We start from the raw sequence: 24,956 nt of genomic DNA on the forward strand, positions 1-24,956 counted from the left end.
GCAGTGTTCAAGCTAAAAGAGGTCTAAGGACGGGATTTCTTAGTTAGCAGCTCTGTTTTTGGATTTTCTGTTTTAAAGTTCAATGTTTAACAGAAAGAGACATCCACCCTAAGGGTTCCCGGTTACGTCTGTTTTTCCATTTCTGTCCTGGTTACCACCGATCATGTTAACAGCTGCTAGCTGGACGATAAGGTAACACTGCAGCCACCTTTCTGGGACTCGTGCTTCTCGGTTCTGCCTCGATACTCAAAGCCGACCGCGCTCTTATCCACCTTGTCCTTGTCGATACCGTACTTGCCACCAAAACCTCTGGAGTAATCTGCAAACAAGGACAGCACTGTTCACAAACCAGTCACCAGATCAGCGAGCACGCTGCGGATTTTAGCAGTCTTTAGGGAAGTATTTTTATCAATTTAAAAAAACAAACCTAGGACTTCCCTAGTGGCGCAGTGGTTAAGAATCCGCCTGCCAATGCAGGGGACACGGGTTCGAGCCCTGGTCCGGGAAGATCCCACATACCGCGGAGCAGCTAAGCCCGTGCGCCACAACTACTGAGCCTGTGCTCTAGAGCCCGTGAGCAACAACTACTGAGCCCGCGAGCCACAACTACTGAAGCCCACGCACCTAGAGCCTGTGCTTCGCAACAAGAGAAGCCACCGCAATGAGAAGCCCGCGCACCGCAACGAAGAGTAGCCCCCACTTGCTGCAACTAGAGAAAGCCCGCGTGCAGCAATGAAGACCCAACACAGCCAAAATAAATAAATTAAAAAAACCTTACTTTAAAAAAAAAACAAAAAACCCTAAAATCTTTGAGGTTCACTCTAAGATCACTTACGTAGGAAACATTTGAAAATATTATTTGTACGCAATAATGGAACTACGAAGAGCAGCAAATAGAGCGGACGAACAATTGTAGCACCTCTCCTTCATCCCAAAAGACAGCATGAGATAACAGCTGACATGAAGCTTCTGAACTCAGGATGAGCCACAGGAGCAAGCTTGTGGAGGGTCACCCTACCTCCTAACCGAAGCTAGCAGAGCCGTGCCAGGGGCACCGCCAAAGGAGCAGGATAAACGCGGACTACCTTCCAGAAATGTCAGTTCAACTCAAAGCTGAGTTATCATTATACTACACAGCTATCTTTACACTAAGGCATGACTCCATCACGGGCACATGAACGGAGTACAATGCACGCAGAGATCAAACCCCTTCCGGGAACGCCTAGGGCTGCTCCCGGCACTTTGGCCTCTGCTCCCCGACTGCCCAAAGGCGTATTTATTCTTCTTCAAGGGCATCTCGGGGAGAAAATCTGGTAAAAATGAACAGGATCCAACAGCAGGTGCTGACTGGCAGTGGGCATACAGGGCAAAGGAGTACAGGTGTGTGCCTAGCAGAGAGAGAAGGCAGAGTTTAAAGGAACCCCATGCAGTAGGCCCAGCGGCCGCAGGGCAGGCAGGCCCTGCCAGGTGTAAGGAAGCGACACCCTCAGCAAACAGGAGCCCCTCAGGCCCAACGGCCATCCCCTTGGGGAAACGCCAGGCCAGTGGGGTTTCCAGTGATGGCTTTCATTTTTGTTTCTTAAAAAAATCTGGGGTTTTAAAAACTACGTGAGCTCTCAGTTTATATGCTGGCCATTATTCAAATAATTTACATGTGCAGGCCAAACAAAACAAATGATGCAGAACCACCAACAGATCAAGAGCTCTGCAGCAGGGGCTGAATCTTTAAGTCAAGCTCCATAAACACACACCTCAGCGGGCAGAGGGCCGTAACTGATCACTTACAGGGTACATCACAGCGAAGAGAAAGTCAGGATGGCTTCTAAGGACAATCTAGAAGGCTCTATCAAAATTTTAAATTCAACGTCTTTTGACCCAGCAACTCCATTGCTAGGTATTTATTCTTTTAAATAATCACTTATGTATATAACAGAATATTCACTGCAGTCAATTTTTTTTTTTTTTTTAATGGATTTACTTATTTTACTCTCGGCCATGTTGGGTCATTGTTGCTGCGTGCGGGCTTTCTCTAGTTGTGGCGAGCGGGGGCTACTCTTCGTTGTGGTGCGCGGGCTTCTCATTGCGGTGGCTTCTCTTGTTGCGGAGCACGGGCTCTAGGCACGCGGGCTCAGTAGTTGTGCCTTGTGGGCTCTAGAGCACAGGCTCAGTAGTTGTAGCGCACAGGTTTAGTTGCTCTGCGGCATGTGGGATCTTCCCGGACCAGGGCTCGAACCCATGTCCCCTGCATTGGCAGGCAGATTCTTAACCACTCCACCAGGGAAGTCCCTGCAGGCAATTTTTAACATCAAAAATTGGAAATAACCTAAATTCCACATTCCAGAGAGGAACAGTTAAGTGGACCACGGAACAGAGGACTCAGCAGTCATCAAAATTACAACAAACTGCGACTTCCCTGGCGGTCCAGCGGTAAAAAATCTGCCTTACAACGCAGGGGACGTGGGTTCAATCCCTGGTCAGGGAGCTAAGATCCCACATGCCGCGGGTCAACTAAGCTCACGTGCCTCAACTAGAGAGTCTGCGTGCCGCAAACTACAGAGCCCACGTGCCCTGGAGCCTGCGTGCCACATCTAGAGAAGAGAAAACCCGCACGCCACAACTGGAGAGAAGCGGGCGTGCCACAACGAAGAGCTCACGTGACACAACTAAGACCTGACGCAGCCAAAAACAAACAAAATGGATAAATAAATAAATCTTTAAAGAAAAAATTACGACAAACCATCTACACCATCCAGAAAGTAACAGGGACATCCAAACACTTTAAGTTAGAAAAATTATATAAATGTAACATAAACCGATTTGCATCAGGGAGAAGTTCCCTGGGTGTGTGTCGGTGAATGCCTGAGAAACGACGGGGCCCGGGGTGCCTGACGGTCAGCAGGGCGCCGCTGCGGCCCACCTCTCTGCGACTCGTGCTTCTCCGTCTTGCCCTGGTAGTCGAAGCCCACCGCGCTCTTGTCCACGCGGTCAGACTGCACGCCATACTTGCCACCGAAACCGCTCGAGTAGTCTGGGGAGACAGGGCAGCGGTCAGGAAAACGTGTCAGGCCAAGTGCCACCTTGGTTAAACGAAGCAATACTCACCACGAGGCCAAGCACACATCTTAAAATGTACAACAAGCTACCCGCTGTCACACGCGGGTGACGCTGGATGCGTCTATGTGCCCCTGCAGTCTGGTCCCTTTCGACTGCTGGAGAGCAGAGGTGAGCTGCAGGCCCACTTTGGGAAGTCACCGTTCAAATAAAGGTCAGTGTATAAAGACAGCTACACAGCTGCATGGGTCTTTCTAGAAAAGACCCGACCCCTCCAACACATCAAGCCAGGTGGGCTGGGTGGACCGGTGGGGCCTAGAGCACTCCCAGGCTGAGCTACTTCCTTGGGTCATCGGATGACCCGCAAGAGGCAGAAGTAAACAAGCTTGCAAAGAACACCTCAAGGGACTTCTCTGGCGGTCCAGTGTTTAAGACTCCAGGCGTCCACTGCAGGCGGCACAGGTTTGATCCCTGGTCGGGGAACGAGGCTCCCACAGGCTTTCATTTACAAAAAGGCTTTACCAGGGAGTACTACCTCATAAAGATTAGCCTACGCCGTGTTAAAGACGCACGTACACGCTGAAAATGTCGGTAAGTTAACGGCTCTGTTTCCATCCTCAGGGGAAAGTTAGTTTTGCCAACCAAGTTAGAGAGGGAACTGTTCGGGGGCAACACTGCTCGGATGAGGGGAAGCAGCTTCTGCTGCCACACGCGAGGTGGCACAGGGACACGAGATGCCAGCGCTTCGTGGGCTGCATGGCAGGGACCCCACTGTCACACCACACCCAGAAGACCAGACACCTGAAGGCGAGAGCAGCGAACTGCCCGTGGCGACACCCCTGCCCCCAGGAAGAGCCCCGAGTGACAACGCGCTCCTGCCCTTCAAAAGCAGGTGGGGCTGCCTTCCCGTCACCGGCATCTTTCACATCTCACCTTTCTGCGAGGCGTGTTTCTCAGTTTTCCCCTGGTACTCAAAGCCCACAGCAGACTGCAGTCACAGAGAAAAGGGAAATGCAGTTTTAAATGCCTGGATCCACGATGCATAGGACACTTTAAAAAACATGAACCATGTTATCTTTTGATCTTTGATTTCCTAAGCCATTAACACCCAAAGCCCTGCTGTTTTGAATTCGTACCCCGTGAAACGCTCACAGAAGCCCGGGGGCTGCCCGGGCCAAGCAGCGAGCGAAGAGGCCTCCCCCGGGTGGGCGACCCCCGCGGGGCGAGCTCAGCCACAGGACACCGAGCTGGGCCGACTCCCATCAGCCCGCTTCTCAAATGGGCTCCGCAAGAGCCACACGAACAGCAGGAACAAGGCCCGGCACTGAGGTGGGCACCACGCACGCAGCCCGGGGGAAGGGCAGACGCGGGACCGTGGCCACGCTCAGCCAGGCCTTACCCCCAAGCCCAGGCTCTCCATGCTACGACATAAAACAAAGGGGCTGACGGCCCTGAGGCAGGGCCTCGAGAACAGCGGAGCAGCACCCGGACGCTCGGCACAGCGCGGTAAGCGGGCGGCACTCTGCCAGTCCGCTCTGGACACCCTTGGGGGATCCCTGTCACGGTGACATCCAGGCAGGGACAGTGGATGTAAACAGTCCCCGCTGGCATCCTTGGACAAATCTAAGGCTGTCCCGGGGTCATCCCCTGAGTAGATACCAACATGGGGGTTTCTACAGCAATCAGTAAAAAAAAAACCCTTACACTTGACTGTTCTGTTTGTTTGTTTGGCCGCACGGCCTGTGGGATCCCGACCAGGGATCGAACCCGGGCCCCTGGCAGTGAGAGTACGGAGTCCTAACCACTGGAACGCCAGGGAAGTCCCTGTTCTCGCCTCTTAAAGAGCCAATCATCTCAAAGCAGCTGGAAAGGGGGGGCCCTGTGAGCCCTGTGGTCAGGACACCCACCCTGCAGTCCCACAGCACACACACCTGGCGGTGGGCTCTGACCTACGAGGACTGGCTCCCTCGCCCTCCCCGGGCCCCAGCTGCCCACGATGCTTCACTCACCTGATCAACTCTGTCCACCTGGACACCAAACTTGCCTCCAAACCCCCGGACGGAGTCGACCTGCGAGCAGTGCTTGGAAAGCTTCGACTGATACTCATGGCCGACAGCTGACTGGAACAGGTTGCAAAAATAAAGCGTCAGACGCCCGCCAGTATCGCCACATTGCCCGCCCCCCACGCGGGGTCTAAGGGGGCGGCCCGCACCTGTGGTCAGCGTGGGTGACCCTAATTGAAACCACTCAACGTGGAAGTTAGCCTGGGGGGAGCTGCCTCCCGGGGGGCATCGCAAGCCATGGCCACCGGTCAGGTGTTGCCCTAACTCTCTCCGTATCGGCCTTCCCGGAAGCTGCCCAAGAAGCCCGGCCACAACGGGGGCTTCTGACATGACTGGGCATGAAGAACCAGGAGGCCAGGCCCATCCGGAAACCGCAGAGCCAGCAGCGGGCAACATGACTCCTGAGAGCCAGTTCCGGGAAGACTGCTGGCAACGATCACCCTGCTCAAACGGGACATTTCCGCACCACAGGACCCAGGAATCAGGACACAACATGCAATCTGCTAACAAATCGAGACACAGACAGGTGCGCTGGAGTCACGCCTCGCGTCCAGTCAAGAGCCACTGTGCGCCCAGCCTGTCCGGAGCGGAGTGGGCCCGTCAGCACAGCACCAGCCCCACGGACGGGCAGGAAGGGAGTTTGGTGACACCCTCTCAAGGTCATGTGCCAAACAAGCAGTCCACCTCGGGGTTTCCACAGCGTTTCCCACGGTGGGGTCAGCAAACCGTGGCCCGGGGCCCACGCCCGGCACTGAGGCTTTTTGTAAATAAAGCTTTTCGGATCATACCACCTCTATGCACTCACAAAACATCTACGGCTGCCTCTGTGTCTCGACAACGCAGCTAGTTCGGGAGCTGCCTGAGATCCTGTGGCGGCCGCGAGGCTGAAAACACTCCCCAAATTCTGAGCGGACCCCGTCCAGCTCCAGCCTCCCAGGCCCCTGACCCTCCGTGCTCGGCACCAGGGTCCCAGGCTCCCTCAGCAGAATGGACAGGGGTCACGGACCCCTTGGCGGACATCGAGGACACAGGACGTGTGCCTGCCACGTGACCCAGCGGCGGGCGAGGAGGCACATCCAAACCCTGGTTAACTATTACTCCTGTGAGCCACCTCGCCTAGGGCCCCTCCTACAGTGAGGGACCCGCTAGCACACCGTGGACCCCCTTCCTGTTTATCTAGAACTTCAGCAGCTGGGTTTGGGATCCAACCACTGCAGAGTCACCGCCACAACTGACAACTCTGCAGGCCACTCAGAGCGTGCATTCTTTCCATAGCCCAGGGAGCAAAGTAGGTTCTACTTTAAAGTTCGGAGCTGGGCTTCCCTGGTGGCGCAGTGGTTGAGAATCTGCCTGCTAATGCAGGGGACACGGGTTCGAGCCCTGGTCTGGGAAGATCCCACATGCCGTGGAGCGGCTGGGCCCGTGAGCCACAACTACTGAGCCTGCGCGTCTGGAGCCTGTGCCCCGCAACGGGAGGGGCCGCGATAGTGAAAGGCCCGCACACCGCGATGAACAGCGGTCCCTGCACCGCGATGAAGAGTGGCCCCCGCTTGCCGCAACTGGAGAAAGCCCTCGCACGAACCGAAGACCCAACACAGCCAAAAATAAATAAATAAAGTAGCTATAAAGTTCGGAGCTGTTACTTTCTCTCCTCTCCGGGTTGGTTCCGATGCCCGTAGCTTACAGCAGATCCCAGGCGCTGCAGCCTCAGAAAACCTCCGCGGCAGAGACCAGCCACCCGCAGCTTCTAGGGTCTCACCCAGAGAACGTCGGCAGAGTAACACGGAGGCAGCAGCACGCAGAGGATCCCCCAACGTGATTCCTCATCACAAAGAAGTTATAAGGACACTGCTCTAGGAATATGGCCAGTGACAGCTTATTAGTTTTTCCAACTTTTTGATCAAAACAGATTTATCCCTCAAATTTCCCTTGATCTTATGTTGACAAGACCGTATTTATTACTGAACAGTCAGCAGCGGGCAGAGCGTTGCCAAAAGCAGGAATGTACACTGGTCCCGAGATGGGCCTGGCGAGGAACAAAACCTGCACCGTGGACCACGGCCCCTCTGAGCCCCGAAAGCGGCGTGCGAGATGCTCAGACCACAGCGCAGATGGGATCCCGATGGCCGCTGCGCCTTCCCAGCCCACAATCCTCTCACAAGTAGGTGCCTGCCCAAGATGTGTTTTTTTCTGGAAGTCTCTATCACACAGTCTCAACACGCAGATCTCAGGGCTTTTTTTCAATTTCTGGAAAGGACAAGTTGCAAATGACTTCAGGGTTATTTGTCTCGGTTTGGAACCTTAGTGATTCCTGACGACAGGCCGGCCCAGCGGTGCTCACGTGAGCTGCCGGGTGGGCAGGGAGGCGCAGGGGGAGGACGCGCCCACCGACCGCGGCGCCCCCGCTGGATCCACCTGAGGGGAACCGCCCGGCTGGAGGGAGAGCTCGGCTCCCTGAGCCGTCCGGGTGCCGGTAACACACGGCTGCAGGCGCTCACACACCGTCCGCTGAGCGCCTCGACGGGAGGACAGCACAGCTCGTCCAGGCCTCGTCCAGGCCTCGACGGGAAGGACAGCACAATGCAGGAGTGGCGCTGACAGAGGGCAGCACAGACAAAGCACGGGGGGAGGCAGCCGCGGGCCGGCGGGAGGCCTGCTGGACCAGAGGGGCCAGGGCCGGAGGTGCCGGGGGTGATGGGGCTCAGCCGGCACAGGGCAGGCCGGCAGCAGCCAAAGCAACTGTTCCGTTGTCCTTATCCCGAGCTTCCTGGATACATCCGCAACGTTTTCCCCACAGGTTTTTCCGACCCAGAGCTGGGGACCCAGGTTTATACTGAACGTCTCTTTGCTTTCACTCCTCGTAACCCTGAGAGCCTGGGCTCTGTTGGGTGGGAAAGGTTTCTACCTCCATGATGCTTTCATTGCCCGAAAAACATGGGGATTTTGCCCGTTTGTGCTCCTAAAAGCCACCAGACTTTCTAGGATCCAAAGATGGTTTCCGCTCCCCACTCCCCTGTGTGCTGTCCAGACGTCTCTGGGAGTGACGGGGTCACTGGGGGCGTCCCTGTCTCTCTCCTGCAGCCTGCCCTTCATAGACTCCGTCTCCAGGCTCATTTCAGACCTGGCTTGGGGTGCCCACAGGTCCTCATGTATCCACTCTGTGGTGACAGAGCCCAGACGGCACACCGTGACACAGCCGTGTCATTCCAGGCCCAGCTCAGATGCCGAGTTCGATCCAGGCACAAGGGGGACAGGGGTGGAATTACAGCCCAGAACCCGACCCAGCTGATACCTCTGCACAAAATAAAGGCAGGCATCTCGCATTACCAGCCTGGGAAACCTACCTCTCTGGGGACGTCTAAAGACTGCAGACCTGCTTCACTGCAAACGCGCTACGGTCTACCGTCCTCTCTGCAGGGCGGACACGAGCCCCACCAGCTGATCCAATCCCTTCTCTGAGTGCCAGCAAAGGCTGCTGCATTGCTAACAGCTTCAGTCTCCACCTACTTGGACTTGCCTGCCCCCAGCCTGGTGGGCAGTGGCATGACGCCGGGGGCCAGGGTCCTCTCTGAAGTTCACTAAATGTGGGAAGGACGTGAGCACGCCTGGTGGCTGAATTTCCACCCTTGACGGGAAACAAGGCCCGCAGGCTCGGCTCCGGTCTGCAGATGGGTAGCGTTCAGGCCGCAGGCTGAACCGCCGCGGTGACGACCACACCTGCGGTCAGGCAGCTTCCAGGCCTCCGTCCTGGTCACAGAGCGGCCTCTGGCAGAACCTGATCTCCTGCTCCGGGGCTCCCGACACACCACCCACACCCCAGCAACTCAGCATCTTAGAAGACCTTCCAAAAACGGGAGCCCTTCGCGGGTAAGGTCAATGGAGAGAGGATTACTTCTGGCAAATCCGTCCTCAACAAGTGGACTCCCAACTTTTCATCTAAGGGGGAGGTCTGAGTGACCACTCCGCCGACCACAGTGAGGTCAGGCACGCCAGGACCCCAACACGACGTGGCCGGGCACTTACTTTGTCCATTCTGTCCTGCTCCACACCAAACTTCCCTCCGTAGCCGTGCGAGGCTTTGGGTCCCGTTTCGAGCTCCTTCTCCTTGAGGGTCTGGTGTTCTTGAAACACATTCTCTCTCAGCTTGTGTATGCTTGGGGGGAAGAGATCAAACAGGAAGAAACCGGTCAGACAGACGTGCGTCCTTGCTTTCCAGGAGGACAGACGAGGACAGGACGTGTCATCTCGGCAGATCTGCAAGGTTTCACTACTCGGTGGCTCCCCAGTCCGTCTCCCTTGTGCCTGCTTTACTGTTCCGCCAGCTGGTCCCCCAACTTCAGCAGTTCTCAGAGTCAGATGCAAGTTAACAGAAAAGAGAAACTAATCTGAACTCACACAGTGAATCATCCCAAACCCCCTCCCCCCCACACACACACACAGAGCTGTACTGAAATGTGGACTTTCTCCCACAAGGGGAAAAGCTCCTCAGGGTTTATCAGGCACCTGACTCGGGAGAGCTAGTTCTGTAAATGTCCCCAGAGGCAGAGGGGAAAAGCACAGTCAACGGCCCCGCACCCCAGGCAGCCCTAGGACAGAAGCCCGGAGACGCAAAACACTTAAGACAGTTGCTCTTTCCTTGGGGTACTCCAGCTTTTCATTCAAAGGTGAAGTGAGAGGTTTGCAGAATTTACAATGTGAGCACCATTTTTACTTTAAACACTGGGAACAGTGGGACAGATCACAAGATGTGGCCAAAACCGGGCAGGCCAGGAAGCCTCTGCAGCTGTCTCCGTCGGGAGACCCACAGCCACACGACGGCCACCTGATCCGGTGCCTCTCTGCCCAAGGGACAACACATCCACACCTCAACATATAGACAACAATCCCAGAAGTTCGGCTACAAAACCAACCAGGCCTGGCCACCTCCCGACCCCCTGACGAGCGCGGGAGGAAGCCCAGCCTCCCAAGAACATGAGGACCAACAGCCGTCCCGACCCTGTGTGTTCTCTGAACCCTAACCACCTGGAGGCTGCCTGACGGGGGAGAGTTCCGTTCTTCTCCAACCCGCCCTCCCCAGCACGTTCTGAAGTCACGGGGAACAGAAGAGATGAGAGGCCCAGAGGACATCAAGTCAGAAGGCAGCCTCACCCCACAGCGGGGGACCTGAGTCAGCCCCCGGCACCATCTCCTCTGGCCGGTCCCAGGCCCTTCTTCAGGGGCTTGTGGAGGGGGGGGGGGGGCTCAGCGACTCAGGGAGGGAGGAACACTGGTGTCTAAAACGCCCGAGCTGCAGACTTCACCTCCTTTTCGGGACGATCTACTGAGTCTCTCTCAGCCAAGAACAGCTTCATTTTACTGCAAAGATCCTAGGGCCAAGCAAGACCAGCTCTCTGCCGATGACCAAAGCGGGTCACCAGTCCGTGAGGACACCTTCACAATCAGGGCACGGGAGCACACACTCTGAAGCCGGCACAGCCCGAGCACACTCTAAAAGGTCCCTTTATCTACACCTCCCGACAGGGGAACAAGCTGCCCCGGAGGGGGCCAGTTACGACAGTGCCGAGTCAGACAATGACACGCTTCAAGCAGCTCCTCCTATTTGAGGCTTTTACGAGAACACAATGCTTAGAATTCAGCTCATGGCATCCAACTGATGACGGTAAAATAATAAAACTATAACAAAATAATAAAAATTAAAGAAGGGTGTTTATAGTCTAAAGTATTCAGACATCCCACGCTTTAGAAACCTCCCATCAGCAGACAGAAGAGCTTAGGTAACTGTGTTCCTCGATGAAAACCACAAGATTGAAAAACAGACTCTAGAATTAGAAGCACGAAAGTCATTTGCGATGGGAATTTTTAAGTTACTGAGCACGTCCGTATACGTACACGTACACAAACACGTAGATATATACGTCAGGTCTTACATTCACCTACTGTGTAAATATCGAGTCACAGCGTGCAGCAACGAAGACCCAACGCAGCCAAAACATACATACATACATAAATAAAAAGAATAATGCTGCAAAAAATAAAAAATAAAATTAAAAAAAATATCGAGTCACAAAACAAAACAAAAGCGATTCCACCATATGAAGCCATGACCTTATCTCATCCCTGCCTTATCTCTTCATCTTTCAGAACATCATTGTCACACAAATACTGAGAAAGTCTCTTACTTGATGTGTTCCTGGTGCCCAGACCCCTGGACGGTTTTGGCCCCCCATCGCTGCTCTTTTTCACTTACATCATTCTGAAAAGAAAAATAAATGATGAGTGCACCCCACAGCCTGGATTGTAAGACAATCACCTACCCGCCCACCCAAACCCAAACCCTGGGGAAATCCACTCCGGGAGACATGAAAGGCAGGCAGACTGGTGACTTGTACCACGAAATCGGGGTCGGTTTCCCAGTCGTCGGCTCCCGCGTCGTCCTGGGTGATGGACACGGTGTGGCCGGCCGAGGCTTTCCACATCTGGAAGAGCAGTGCCGCAGTTACAGAGACTGACGCAGACACCTTTGCCTGGGACCCCAAAACCCTAGAGGGCACAGGGCAGGCTGGGGGGCTACAAGCTCAAATGGTCACTCATAATCCCCGTGCCTGAGTGACACCCGTAGGAACAAAAGAAACGCCAACATTTTTTAGCTCTAATACTGCTGTCAACCAGCATCAGAAACACATAAGAAATGCTCCTGGCTTCAACTCAAGTGAGGAAATTTTCTGGAAAATAAAAAAGTCACATGTGCACTTACTTCACTCATTGGGAATATCTTCCTCTCCCACTAAGTCTCATGACAACGATACTGTCCAACACTGGGAATGCACCGAATGTCACCAATGGTAAATTTTGTTGTATTTTATCACAATTTTTTTAAAAAGCACCCATCTTGACTTCAAATTGGAAATTTGGAAATTACTGGAAACCTAATAATGATTTTCTTAACTCGGACTCTGACAAGTCAATAAATATTTCAAGCGTTGCTTTGCCATCTACTTGGGGAAATTCACAGCACATACATGCCAACCTGTCCTCTACTAGGCAGCTCTGAAGACTGGCCGCCTTGCTTCCTCAGTAGAGTCCTGAAATTCTGTATGTTTTGTCTAGTGGACAGAACAATGATGTAGCTTCACAACTGAACCAGATCGTTCTTTTCATAACTGCAAAGGCAAAATCTAGCTATTAAGGGTTTCAAAAGAAAACTATGTGTGAGAAGAATGGATTCATTCTCCCCAAAAATACTAATAAAATTTCACATAGGCCAGGAAGCAACTGAAAGCTTATTTTCATCTAATCAACCAGAAGCCCCATCCCAGCATCTGAACTGAGGACGAGCGAGTCTCGCTTTGTGGGGTCACTGTGCTTCTGTATGAATCCAGACTGGACGAGAGCCCTTCACAAGCCTGAGACTCCCCTGTTCAGGTCCACCACCCCCCACCAGCTCCGCTGGGTCACAAGTCCATGGCGGTGGCAGGGGCGAATCAGGGTGCAGAGCTATCAGATTTCCAGATGCAACTCCCGCCATGTCACCTGGGCAGGGAATCATGTGCCACCAGGTGGGACAGGACCAGCCAGCAATGTCCCTTCATGGCCACTTCAAACCTTGTTACCCTCTGACCAGGTATGGCAAAGCATGGCAACAATTTCCCAGACGTGGACTTCCCTGGTGGCTCAGTGGTTAAGAATCCGTCTGCCAGTGCAGGGGACATGGGTTCGAGCCCTTGTCCGGGAAGATCCCACATGCCACGGAGCAACTGAGCCCGTGCGCCACAACTACTGAGCCTGCGCTCTAGAGCCCGCGAGCCACAACTACTGAGCCCACGTGCCACAACTACTGAAACCCATGCACCTAGACCCCGTGCTCCGCAACAAGAGAAGCCACCACAATGAGAAGCCCGCGCACCACAACGAAGAGTAGCCCCCGCTTGCCACAACTAGAGAAAGCCCACGTGCAGCAACGAAGACCAAACGCAGCCAAAGATAGATAGATAGATAAATAAATAAATAAATAAATGAATGAATAAATAAAAAGACCAGTTTCTTTTGAGATTAAAGTAAAACATAGAACTTAACCAAGAAATAGTTTCTTTAAAAAAAAAAAAAAAAAAAAGGATTTCCCAGACGTGAACTGCTTGACACAATTCTGGAGAGCAGACGGACCAGGCTCAGCACAACCGACGCGCCCGTTCACAGATGGAGAAACAGCTGCTTGAGGCTAAACGGCTTGCCCTCAGCCTCTGACTCCCCAGGCCACGTGTGCCCCGGGACACCACACTGTCCTGGAGAAGGGGCTGCCCACCTGCAGCACTCTAGCTGCCTAGAGTTCCAACCACTGACGAGACGGTCACACAAAAGACGGGGGTCTCCAGCGAGGCTCACTGCCCCCCGAAGGCAAGGGTGAAAGCCGATGTCCCGGCCTGAGACTTTTCCAGACTCACGGGGCTAACGCTAGCAGAGCCCACTCTCACCCATCTTTCTGGAAGCCGGCTTCACCCGTGCGCAGGTGAGCACTTCCGGGCGCTCCCTAACATCGCGCCCGCGGCCTCCCCCGCCCACCATGGGACAGGAGGAAGGCGCCAGGCGGCTGCTCAGACAGGACAGAGATGCTCCAGGTCCTGCACTCGAATTCTGCGGAATCCCCTCCACGTCCTAGACCACAGGCAACACTGGAAATTGACTTTATTTTTCCAACAAGGAAATTTCCTCCCAGAGAATTATCATCCCAATCTCTGCAAACCCAGCAAAAGCGCGCCCCTCGCGCCCCCTGTCAAAGGGGTCGACCTTGCCCACCCACGGGAGAGCACGGGAGAACGTTCACAGTGCACAAACCTTTCTTTTCCAAGTAAAGATGAAAGATGCTCACAAAACTCTGTTTAAAACACGGGAATCCAACGAGGAATTTCCAGGCATTTGTGAATGATCCTGTCTGTAAAAAGATTAAGAGTAAAAAGCTCAGAAGGATATGTGCTGACGGGCACCCAGGGCAAATCTTTATGTGTGGAGATCCTTTTAGAACACCTCTGAAATCCTCCCAAACATAACGAGGTTTTGCAAAGCAATCTGAAAGGAGGGTGGGAAGAGTTGCGTTTTACTAACCAAAAAACTCAACAGATTTTCAGCCACAGTGAGAAACTACAGAAAATAAAGAAGTTCCAAAAGATTTATAACTGTTTGAAGTTCCTTCTTAATGCAAACAGAAGCTATTCCCTCAATTGCTAACATACATTTCCTGTTTGCTAGAATCCTGATAGCTTTCCATTTCTGGTCCATCCTAATTTATGACTCTACTAAAAATCATAAAATTCTATTACCCTGGGTTTTTAAGAAAAAAATAACATAAGAGAAGCACTCCCTGAAGGAAGGGATCATGATGTGGCCGGGATAAAACCCAGCATGGCGACGGCTATCGGAACGTGAAGAGGGGCGCCTCGGGGAGCAAAGGAGAAGAAGGGTGCATCTCTAATCAACGGGTACGGTTACTGCACAGGACCAAGACTCCAATTCCCCAAGCCACCAGCTCAGCACCTCTTGACTGGACACTGCACTGCCAGACATTACAGATGAATCCAATCCCCTTGTTGTCCAGAAACAAACCAGTCACAGGTACAAACCATTTGTATCGGCACACAGCTTGCCACGCTTCAGGAACTAGAGGGGCGATGTTCTGCTGGCCCTCCTCACGCTCCATTTCCCCTTTGGAAACCCTAACTTCTGTAGGTTGCTTAGTACATTCTGGGTACCGCAGTTATCAGCCAGCATCTATAAAAGTCTACCCAAGGGCAGCTAGTGATAGGCTCAAATCTACAATAATTTATTACCCTCTCAATACGTTAAGCTTTTGAAAAATCATGGAAACAGCTGTTTGAAAAATTAAAAGCCTGGGTTTTTTTGGATCCAGAGGTAATGCCTCTGGACCCCTACCTCACACCACACACAAAAACTAACTGAAAAATGGATCAAAGACCTAAATGTCTGAACTAAAACTATTAAACTTTTAGAAAAAAAAAAAAAGCATAATTTTTAAAACCTTGAATTTGGCAATAATTCTTAGATATGACACCAAAAGCACAAGTGAAAAGAGAAAAAAATAAATTGGATAAAGTTTTAAACTTTGTGCTTCAAAGGACACCTATCAAGAAAGTGAAAATAATTCACAGAATGAGAGACACATATATTTTCAAATCATATATCGAGAATATATAAAGAGCTCTTACAATTCAGTAATAAAAAGCACAATTAACCGTATTTCTAAATGGGGAAAGGACCTGAACAGACATTTCTCCAAAGATACAGAAATGGATGATAAGCTCAAGAAAAGACAGTATCATTAACCATCAAGGAAAAGCAAATCAAAACCAATGAGGTACCACTCCACACGTTCCAGAATGGCTACTATCCAAAAAAACAAACAATAATAAGTTTGCTAAGGGTGTGGAGGAATCAGAAACCTCTTATGTTGCTGGTGGGAAAGTAAAATGAAAAAGTCTGGCAGTTCCTCAAAAGGTTAAACACAGAGGCACCGTATGTCCCAGCAATTCCACTCCTAGGTATATACCCAGAGAAATGAAAACTTCCACAGAAAACCTGTAAAGGAATGCTCATAGCAGCATTACTCCTAACAGCCCCAGAGTGAAAATAACCCAAATGTCCATGTTATGTAATAGATACATAGCAGGTAGTCTATGCATACAATGGAATATTATTTGGCAATAAAAGGAGTGAAGTACTGACACAGGCTACAACATGCATGACTCTTGAAAACATTATGCTAAGTGAAAGAAGCCAGACACAAAAGACCATATATTATACAGTCCCATTTATATGAATGGCCAGATCTGGCAAATCTACAGAGACCAAAAGTAGATTGGCGGTGGCTTAGTGTTGGGGGGCTGGGGGAGGGGGACAGGGTTTCTTTGTGAGGTGATGAAACCACCCACGCACAATTAGCTTTCCATTAACCTCGCCCTCTCCAGGGCAGCAGGAAGCCAAAGGGAACAGAAGGGCATCTGAGCAGCCAAAACAGACATCACAAGGCCCACTCTCTGCACCACAACCGCTCAGAGGACCCCCCTCCCACCTGGGCCTCCTGCAAGGTGACTCAAAGCACCGCCTGCCCAGTGAAAGACGAGACCCCTGGTGGACAACGCGGCACCCCAGGACGTGGGCCACTGCAACACAAGGCAGTCCCCGGGGCTCACCACCATTCTCTCCCTCAACCATGTGCCTCCGCAGCCCCTACTGCGTGCCACGGAGCAAAGATATGCATCACCAATGCCGTTCATCCAATTTAAGTGTTTTATAGATACGTCCCGCAAAATGTTTCAACTAAAAGTCACAGGTAGTGGGGGCAACCTGCCAGTTACGGGGGGTAGGGGCAGGGCATCAAAGACAACCCTGCATCCCCGGCTCTTCACTCTTGTGTCCGGAGGGGCCTTTAGGACCCTTCCTTGCTCCTTGGGCTCCGGGAGTACCTTCTATCCAGGAGAGGCGCGGGCCCGCCTGCGGCACCGGCGCGGTGACTCACCCTGCCGTCAGGCCCGGCCCGGCCCAGCGCCGGCCAGAGGGGCCGCCGGGCCGAATCACGCGGTCGGGCCCCGGCGGCTTAAGCCCCGACCAAGCTCCGCGGGGCCAAGTCACCGCGGAGCGCCAGCGGGGAGCGCTCGCCCGGGACGCCTCCGGAGCTGCGTCCAGCGGGAGGAGGATTCCTCGCCCCGGGGCCCGACGCGGCCAGATCCCAGGGGGAGGAAGCCCTGTCCCCCTCCACCCGAGACCCTCCGGCGGGGCCATCCAGCTCGCGTTGGAATCCTCCCCAAGAGCCCCTTCCAGCTGATTTCCAGCACACCCAGAGGAGGGGCTGTTCCCAACCTACAGCCTCTCAACTCTGCAGCTGCGCCGGTCGCTGCATTTCCACTGACCTGATTGCAACACCTCCCGCTAGGTGCCGGCCCGGGCCCGGGAGCGGGGTGGGAACTGCCCCGCCCGGCCGCCGGGAGACCCCAGCCCCTCCGCCCCTGACCCCCCGGCTCCCGAACCCCTTCCTGTAGGGCTCCTCTCCTACCCTAGTGCCCCTCAGCCCTCCGCCCCGGCCCCTCCCTCTCGGCTCTCTGCCACCGTCTCCTAACTCTCCAGGTCCTGGATCCCCTCCCCGTAGGGCCCCTCTCCTCCTAGTTCCCCTCGGCCCTCCGCCCCCTTCCCCTAAATTCTCGGGGCCCGACCTCTCCCCCTAAGCCCTCTCTCTGCCCCTTCCCCCGACCTTGCGGGTCCTGCACCCCCTCCTGGAGGGCCCCTCCCCTACCCTAGACCCCCTCGGCCCTCTGGCCCCTTCCTCCTAGGGATCCGGGCACCCTCCCCTCATACCCCGGACCCCTCCGCCTCTGGCCCCTCTCCTCCGCCTTCCTGCCCGCAGCCCCGGGCCCCTCCCCCTCCATCGCCCCCGGCCGCTCAGAACCGCGTGCCCTTCCCCCTCAGGCCCCGACCCCTTCCCCTTCCCCCAACCCGCCCCCTTTTCTCAGACCTCAGCCCTTCCCTCCGGCCCAGCCCCTCCCTCAGCCCCCAGCCAGCCCATCCCCTTCTCTCCGACCTCAGCCCCCGGCCCCGAGAAGCCTCGCCCGCGCTCCCCCCGCGCCCGAAACCGCGAGCGGAAATGCGGCGAGACCGCCGCGGCCGCCGCTTCCTTCCCGTTTCAGGACCCGGCGGCGCCCCGGGACCGCAGCTGAGGAACTGGCCCTCCCCGCCTGGCGGAAGGCGCGCTCGCTCACCACCGCTGGAGTCGGTCCGGTCCGTCCCGGCTCCGCCCTGTCTCCGCCGCGCCCCCAACTCCCGCTGCTCCCGCCGCTCCTGCCTCTCTTGGGCTCCCCTCTCCACTTCCGGTTCCGCGGGGGGGGGGCCGCATCCGGGTCCCCGAGGCCCCGCCCCCGCCGGCACGCCCCGCCCCCGCCCGGTCAGAGGCCTACGGCCGGCCTTGCTGAGACGGCGGGGTGGGAGCCGTGGTCCAACCCCGGCTGACCGGCCCGCGGTCCCTGCCGCCTCCCTCGTCCACGTGGCGCCGGAAGCGCCCCCCGCTGGCGCAGGCGCGAGCTCCGCCCAGGTGCCAGCCTGCAAAGCATGCTTAAAAGTTAGATGACTGTACAGAGTATATTTAGGCCCACCGTGCGCGGGCCAGACTGTGCTCAGATGCACACAGTCCAAGGTGGTCATACTGAATTCATAGCACCGCCCGAGGGAACAAAGGGAAAATGAGCCCGTTAAGGGGACAACACAAGTGCTCTGAGCCCTGAGGACACAGGAGGTAACTGACGGCCAGTCACCTGGGAGGAATAGCGCCCTCCTCGTGCATGCATCCGACCATCCATTACCCATACGTACATCATCTATCCATCCATCTTCTCCATCCACCCACCCATCCATCCACCTGTCCATCCAGAGAAGGCCAGATATGTGTCAGGAATAAATGTGTCAGCAGAATAAATATGGTCCTTGCCCCGAGGGACCTTTCAGCCTAGAAGAGGGGTCAGGCATTAATCGAATAGGTATATACTTAGGAAACAAGGTAAATGCTATAGAAGAAGTCAAAGGTCATGACATTATATTGGGGAGAAGATGGGACCCGAGCTCATCCAGGAGATCGCAGGTTTCTGTGAGCGATTAACATTTGTGCTAAGATCTGAAGGCCAAACAGAAGTAAACAAGGTAAGAAGGGAAAATTTTTCCAGGCAAGGAAAGAGCCTGTGCAAAGGCCCTGAGGCAGGAAAGGTCTTGCCACATGGGAACTGAAGGAAGTTCAGTGCAGCAGAAGTGTGGTGATGAAGCAGGGCAGTGGGGCAAGATGGGGCCAGGTCATGTAGAGATTGAGAGGGCAGAGCAAGGACCTTAGTCTTTATTCTAGAAGAAATGAGAAGTCCTTGGAGGAGATTAAGCAGAGGGGAGACATCATACAGTTTGAATTGTAATGAAATCCCTCTGGCTGCTGGGTGGAGAGTGGATGGGTAGAGAGCCAGGTAGGATCCTAGTAACCTACTTGCTACCACCAGTTCAGGCAAACTGGTGGTAGCAAGTAAGATGGAGAGAAGTGAGTAGGTACAAGATACATTTAGGAAGTTAAATTGTCAGGTTTGAGGATGGACTTGGGGTATGGGGTGGGGAAGGAGATGTCAGGGGTCAAAGGATAATTTTTTTAAGATAAAATCATGATTTTCATACACATGTAAAATGAACACATGTCAAAGATCTTATTTCACTTAATAATAAATGAAGCAAAAATGTGTTACAACTTGTTCAGAGGAGAAGTCAAAGGTATGCTGAAATGAATTTGCAAAAACCGGTCTATCCATAGGGCAATGTCAGTTGTATTTCATTGGACACAGGTAATTTGCCTTTCTGTGGATGCAAATTATTTGCATTGCTGTCTGTTTTCTACAGGTTAACATCTACCTCTACAGAGGTACGGAATAATCTAGGCAAAAATAACAAAGACACACATCCTGTAGAATCATGATTATCAGAGGCTCCAGCATTCTGTTAAAAGAATATCTAAGAATCATTTTTGCCCATTCTAAAGTCTGGAATTTTTCCTTACAGAAGAATGACTCCTAGTATCTGAGTAGATGCTCAGACAGGGCAGATGGGCAGGGTAGGGAATGAGGGTTGGAGGGTGGGGGAGAAGATGCACCAAGATTGTGGTGGGAGAGTGAGGATACATTTGTGGACCTGGTACCTTTGAGGGGCCTGTCGCAAGTCAAAATGAGGTCCACGAAGTGATGCTGGAGAGATGGCTTTTGAGCAGGAGCTTTAAGACTAAGCAGGATAAGGACGTAAAAAGGTAGGAAGGCCATCCCGGGAAAAGGGAGGGATTGCAGCAAAGGCACAGAGGTGGGAAAGAAGGGGGTCCGCACAGAAAACCTTGAGGTCGGATGGATAGAATCGAAGTGTTTCACTCGCATCATTACCACCGACAGTGCGGCGCTGTGTGCAGTCAGGCATCAAGCTAACTGCTTGGTGGACTAAGGGAAGCTCCCTTTTGATACAGGACTTCAGGCTCTGGAGGCAGAGGATCTGACACTAGATCCCAACTCCAAGGCCTACTAGCTGTGTGGCCGTGGCCAGTCACTCTGTCTTTCTGAGCCTCGGTCTCCCCGTTTGTGCAGCTAGCTGTTGTCTCCTGGAGATTGTAATATGCAGGTCCCGTGTTGCTTGGTTAGCCCAGGGCCCGGCATAAAGTGCCCAATAAGTGTTGGCCCTGTTGACTGAAAAAGGATGCACAACGTGAGAGTTGTGAGTTAAGTTTTATTTGGGGCATAAGAGGACTACGGTCTGAGAGACAGCCTTTCAGATGGCTCTGAGGAACTGCTCCAAAGAGGTGGAGTTGGGGGGGGTCAGTATACATATGATTTTAGAGAAGGGAGGGGTACATGCAGTCAAACACACATTCTCACAGAGGCTTCTGCTGGTCACAAGGTGCAGATGTCCCTGTTAATAATTTTAGTGCTTTTCTAGGTATGAGAAGACACAAGAAACTGGGCTCAGAAAATCTCCTGAAAATGTCTAACTATCTGAAGACCTGTTCTGCCAGTTTTTCCCAGAGTACAGAGCACCTCATTCCTGATCTCCACCCTGACCTCCTTTCAGGGTAGGTTGAAGGTCAGTGATCACAGTGGCCCATGACTTCATCCTTGTAGAGGCAGAGGGAAATACCAGACCTGGAAGTAGGGGAACTAACATCTGGGGACAGCCTGGCTTTGTCAGACACCACTGTGAGATTTTTAAAGTCTAAGTGTGATATTGTGATTTATAAGAAATATGGGGACTTTCCTGGCAGTCCAGTGGTTAGGATTCCACGCTTCCACTGCAGGGGGCGCGGGTTTGATCCCTGGTTGGGGAACTAAGATCTGGCAAGCTGCGTGTTGCGGCCAAAAAAAAAAAAAAAAAAATTAAAAAGCAATATGTATTTGGGAATTCCCTGGTGGTCTAGTGGTTAGGATTCCGGGCTTTCACTGCTGTGGCCCGGGTTCAAGCCCTGGTTGGGGAACTGAGATTCCCGCAAGCCACGCAGCACGGCCAAAATAAAAATTGTTTAGAAAGAAGTTTGTTTTTGGTCATTCAGATGACCAAACGTATATTTCTTATATACAGTTGATCTTCATTCACAGTTCCTGTTTTACAGCTCCCCAAACCCTTGGAATTTCCTAACTGTTAGAAGCATAAATGTGTCTCGTTATATGAATGAGCTGACTTTTGGAAAGCACCTAAGGATGGGAGCTGGTTGCCAGGAGAACCAACTAAGTGACTAGAGGGTTGGACATTTCAGTCTCACCCTTGAGCTCTGGGGAGGGGAGAAGTGAAGAACGGCGGGTTGAATTAATCGCCAGTGGCCAATAGTTCATCAGGCATGCATGTGTAATGAATCCTCCGTAGAGACCCAAAAGGACGGGGTTCTGGGAGCTCCCGAGGTGGTGAACGTGTGCAGATTTGGGGCGACTGCTGCTTGGGAAGCACGGAAGTTCTGAATCCTCCCCCACACCTCGCCCTGTGCACCTCTTCCATCTGGCTGTGCCTGAGTTCATAACCTTTTAAAATAAACCCGTGATCTAGTAAGTAACAAGGTTCTCTGAGTTCTGTGAGCCACTCTAGCAAAGTCATCAACCCCAAGGAGGGTTGGGAACCTCTGATTTATAGCCAGTGGCTTAGAAGCACAGGTGACAACCTGCACTTGGGGCTGGTGTCTGAAGTCCAAGGAGGAGGTCGTGGGAACCTCCAGTCTGTAGCCGGTGAGTCAGAAGCGCAGGTAGCAACCTAGACTTGCAGTTGACATCTGAAGTGGGCGTGCGGGAGTTGTGCGACTGAATCTGCAACGTGCAGGCTCTGACGCCACCTCGGAGCAGGTAGCGTGAGAAGTGAGCTGAATTCTCAGGCGCCCCGCCGGTGTCTGAGAATTGTTTGTTGGTGGGGGGGGTGGAGAACTACCCCGACATTAGAAGTGGAGTCTCAGAACACCAATAGGATATTTCATTTTCCCCCCAAAACAGCTTTATGCGTTGAAATTATTTTTTAAGAGTAGTTTTTATTGAGCTATAAGTACATAAAATACAACACACCCACTTAAAGCATACAATTCAGTGGTTTTTTAGTATTGTCACGAGGTGGTGCTGTTACCCTCCAGGGCTCTTGGCCTCCTTAATCAACAGAAATGGATCAGAGGCCAGACAAGAAATTCAGGCAAGGCTGTACTGGGGCTCCCGCTGCAGCAGGGGGCAGTGAGAACAAGTAAGAGGTTCCCTTGCTCACTTCCCGAGGTGGGGCGAGCTGGTTCCTTCTATGGCCTGAGGGTAGGGGTGTGTCCTCGGGTCGGGCTGGAGGCGTGGCTTAGGTGGTCTGCCCACCCCTTTGGTGGTGTTCTGTGCAGCGGGCATGCGCAGGACCCTGCTTTTGCTCCCGGCTCTTCAGAAGTGGCAGTTGGGTTTTGGGGCTTTTTGTATCTTGTTGTCTGTAATTTGCCCCAACTGTACATGCACACAGTTATTTTTAGTCCCTTAAAGTTTCTTTGTATTTTGTTGCTCAAGGAGACGTTTGTTCATATGTAAGCACTGCAGCAAAGGGTCCCAGGTCCCAGCCTGTCTCAGTGCAACCATCACCACAACCGACCTTTAGAACATTTTCATCCCCCCAAGAGGAGACCCTGCTTGTTAGTGATCAATTCCTACCCACCCCACCCCACCCCAAGCAACCACTCATCTGCTTTCTCTCAATGAGCTGGAATTATTTTTTTAATATTTATTATATTACATAATTATATAATACATATGCCACATTCAATGAGCTGGAATTACTGCTTCCATTGTCCAGATTAGAATAACCAATGCTCCCAGGAGACTGGTCAGCAGGAAGGTGGCATGAGCTTTGTGACACACAAAGACCACTCTGGCTGCTACGGGGAGGACAGACCATGCTTCAGAGTGACTTCTGGGGAAAAGGTGTGGCAGGTTCCCCCGTTGAAGCACTGTTTCTGCCCCTCAGGAGGGTGTGGGAAAGACCAGCTGGCCGCCTAGCAACTATAGAACCGATGTAAACTTTGAAAAGCAAAAAGGTACAGCCATGCTCCAAGGTGAATATCTCTGTGGACCAAAAGTGAACAGAAGTGCAAAGCAGTGAGCAGGCTGAGGCTGCGGGTCCACTTACACGTGGATTATCTTCCAACAGTAAATGCGTTAGACCCACATGGTTCAAGGTTGGTTGAATCTTCAGCTGTGGAGCTGTGGATGTGGAGGAACTGCGTCTACAGAAGGCCCACTCTAAATTATACTCAGATTTTTTACTTTGAGGAGGGCTGGCACCCCTAACCCCTGAGTGGCTCAAGGGTCACCTATGCACCAAGAAATACAGTAAAACTGCAAACTCTCAAGAATCAAAAATCATAAAAGTTACCAGAATGAAAAGACAGATGGTTTGCAAAAGGATGACAATTAGCCCCACTACAGACATGCCCTCTGCCTAAAGGGTGTCAGGTGACAGTGGGCTAATATCTTTGAAGTGTTGAGAGAAAATAACCATCAATCTGGAATGTGATAGAGTATTTCCAAGAGTGTGTTGTAAATGTTATAATAATGAGCCTTATTATGGACTGAATGGTGTTCCTGACCCCCAGCACCTCAGAATGTGACTGTATTTGGAGATGAGATAGGGCCCTTAAGGACGTAACTAAGGTTAAATGAGGCCATAAGGGTGAGGCCCTAACCTAACAGGACTGGTGTCCTTATGAGAAGAGGAGAAAAGGACACAGACACACACAGAGAGCCGTCCCCGTGAGGACACAGGGAGAAGACGGCCGTCTACACGCCGAGGAGAGAGGCCTCAGGAGGACCAGCCCTGCCCACGCCTGGATCTGGGATTCCAGCCTCCAGGACTGGGGACAGTGATGTCTGTTGGTTAAAGCCCCTCGTGTGTGATATTGTGCTGTAGCAGGCGGAGCAGACTCATACAGCCCTCAGCGTGTCCACACCTCTTTGTCGTGTGACTGACCTAGCCGGTTTGGGCTATAATAACAGAATACCATAGGCTGGGTGGCTTATACATTTATTTCTCACAGTTCTAGAGGCTGGGAGTCCCAGATCAAGGTGCCAGCAGAATTGGTGTCTGGTGAGAGCTGGCTTCCTGATTCAGAGCCGGCCAGCTTCTCCTCGTGTCTTCACGTGGCGAGCGAGCTCTCTGGGTCTCTTTTATAAGAAAAGTAATCCCATTCATGAGGTCTCCACCCTCAGGACCTAAGCATCTCCCAAAGGCCTCACCTCCAAATACCACCACACTGGGCATTGTTTCAACGTATGAATTGGCGGGGGGAACACAAACATTCAGTCCACGGCAGTGACATAACTGTTCCGCTTATCAGGAAACAGATGGGGTCTATTTCTCCAAGCTTTTGAATCTGGACTGGCATTGTGACACTCTGATCAATAGAACGTGGCAGAAATGACATTGTATGACTTCTATTTTTTTGGGGGGGGGGGCGTTCCCCCCACACCACATGGCATGTGGGATCTTAGTTCCCTGACCAGGGATCGAACCCGTGCCCCCTGCAGTGGAAGCACGGAGTCTTAATCACTGGGCCACCGGGGAAGTCCCATTGTATGCATTCTAAATATAATGTTAAGGATCCTTAACATTACGATGTTAGCCCTTACGATGCCTTGCTGCTTCTGGTCTTGCAATCTTGGAACTTGAGACTACACTGCTGTGAAGAAGCTCCTGGAGTGTGAGAGATGCCACATGAAGGAGAACCCAGGCCTCCCAGCCAAAAGCCAGCACCAGCTTCCAGGTACTTGACTGAGACCACCTTGGACTTTCCAGCCCCAC

General features: G+C 52.8%; 1 protein-coding gene across 6 annotated transcripts in view; it reads right to left on the minus strand.

Annotated features, from left to right (window-relative positions):
• The window catches only part of CTTN (cortactin), a 34,207-nt gene extending 16,193 nt beyond the window's left edge, over positions 1-18,014 (minus strand). The window contains exons 1-10 of one of the 6 annotated variants that reach the window (XM_082341878.1): positions 17,873-18,014; positions 13,944-14,040; positions 12,134-12,274; positions 11,504-11,590; positions 11,294-11,367; positions 9,138-9,267; positions 5,061-5,171; positions 3,985-4,039; positions 2,918-3,028; positions 209-319 (exon numbers count right to left, since the gene is read on the minus strand). In XM_082341878.1, the coding sequence (XP_082198004.1) occupies positions 209-319; positions 2,918-3,028; positions 3,985-4,039; positions 5,061-5,171; positions 9,138-9,267; positions 11,294-11,367; positions 11,504-11,590 (679 nt within the window). In that variant the 5' untranslated portion in view covers positions 12,134-12,274; positions 13,944-14,040; positions 17,873-18,014. Of the gene's footprint in view, positions 1-208; positions 320-2,917; positions 3,029-3,984; positions 4,040-5,060; positions 5,172-9,137; positions 9,268-11,293; positions 11,368-11,503; positions 11,591-12,133; positions 12,275-13,943; positions 14,041-17,694; positions 17,849-17,872 lie in introns of those variants that run through there. The other 5 variants (XM_082341879.1, XM_082341876.1, XM_082341880.1 and 2 more) reach the window with 5 other exon arrangements.
• Positions 18,015-24,956: the final 6,942 nt, after the last annotated feature.

This window comes from Balaenoptera borealis, assembly GCF_965194805.1.
Source record: "Balaenoptera borealis genome assembly, chromosome: 11".
Taxonomy (NCBI): domain Eukaryota; kingdom Metazoa; phylum Chordata; class Mammalia; order Artiodactyla; family Balaenopteridae; genus Balaenoptera; species Balaenoptera borealis.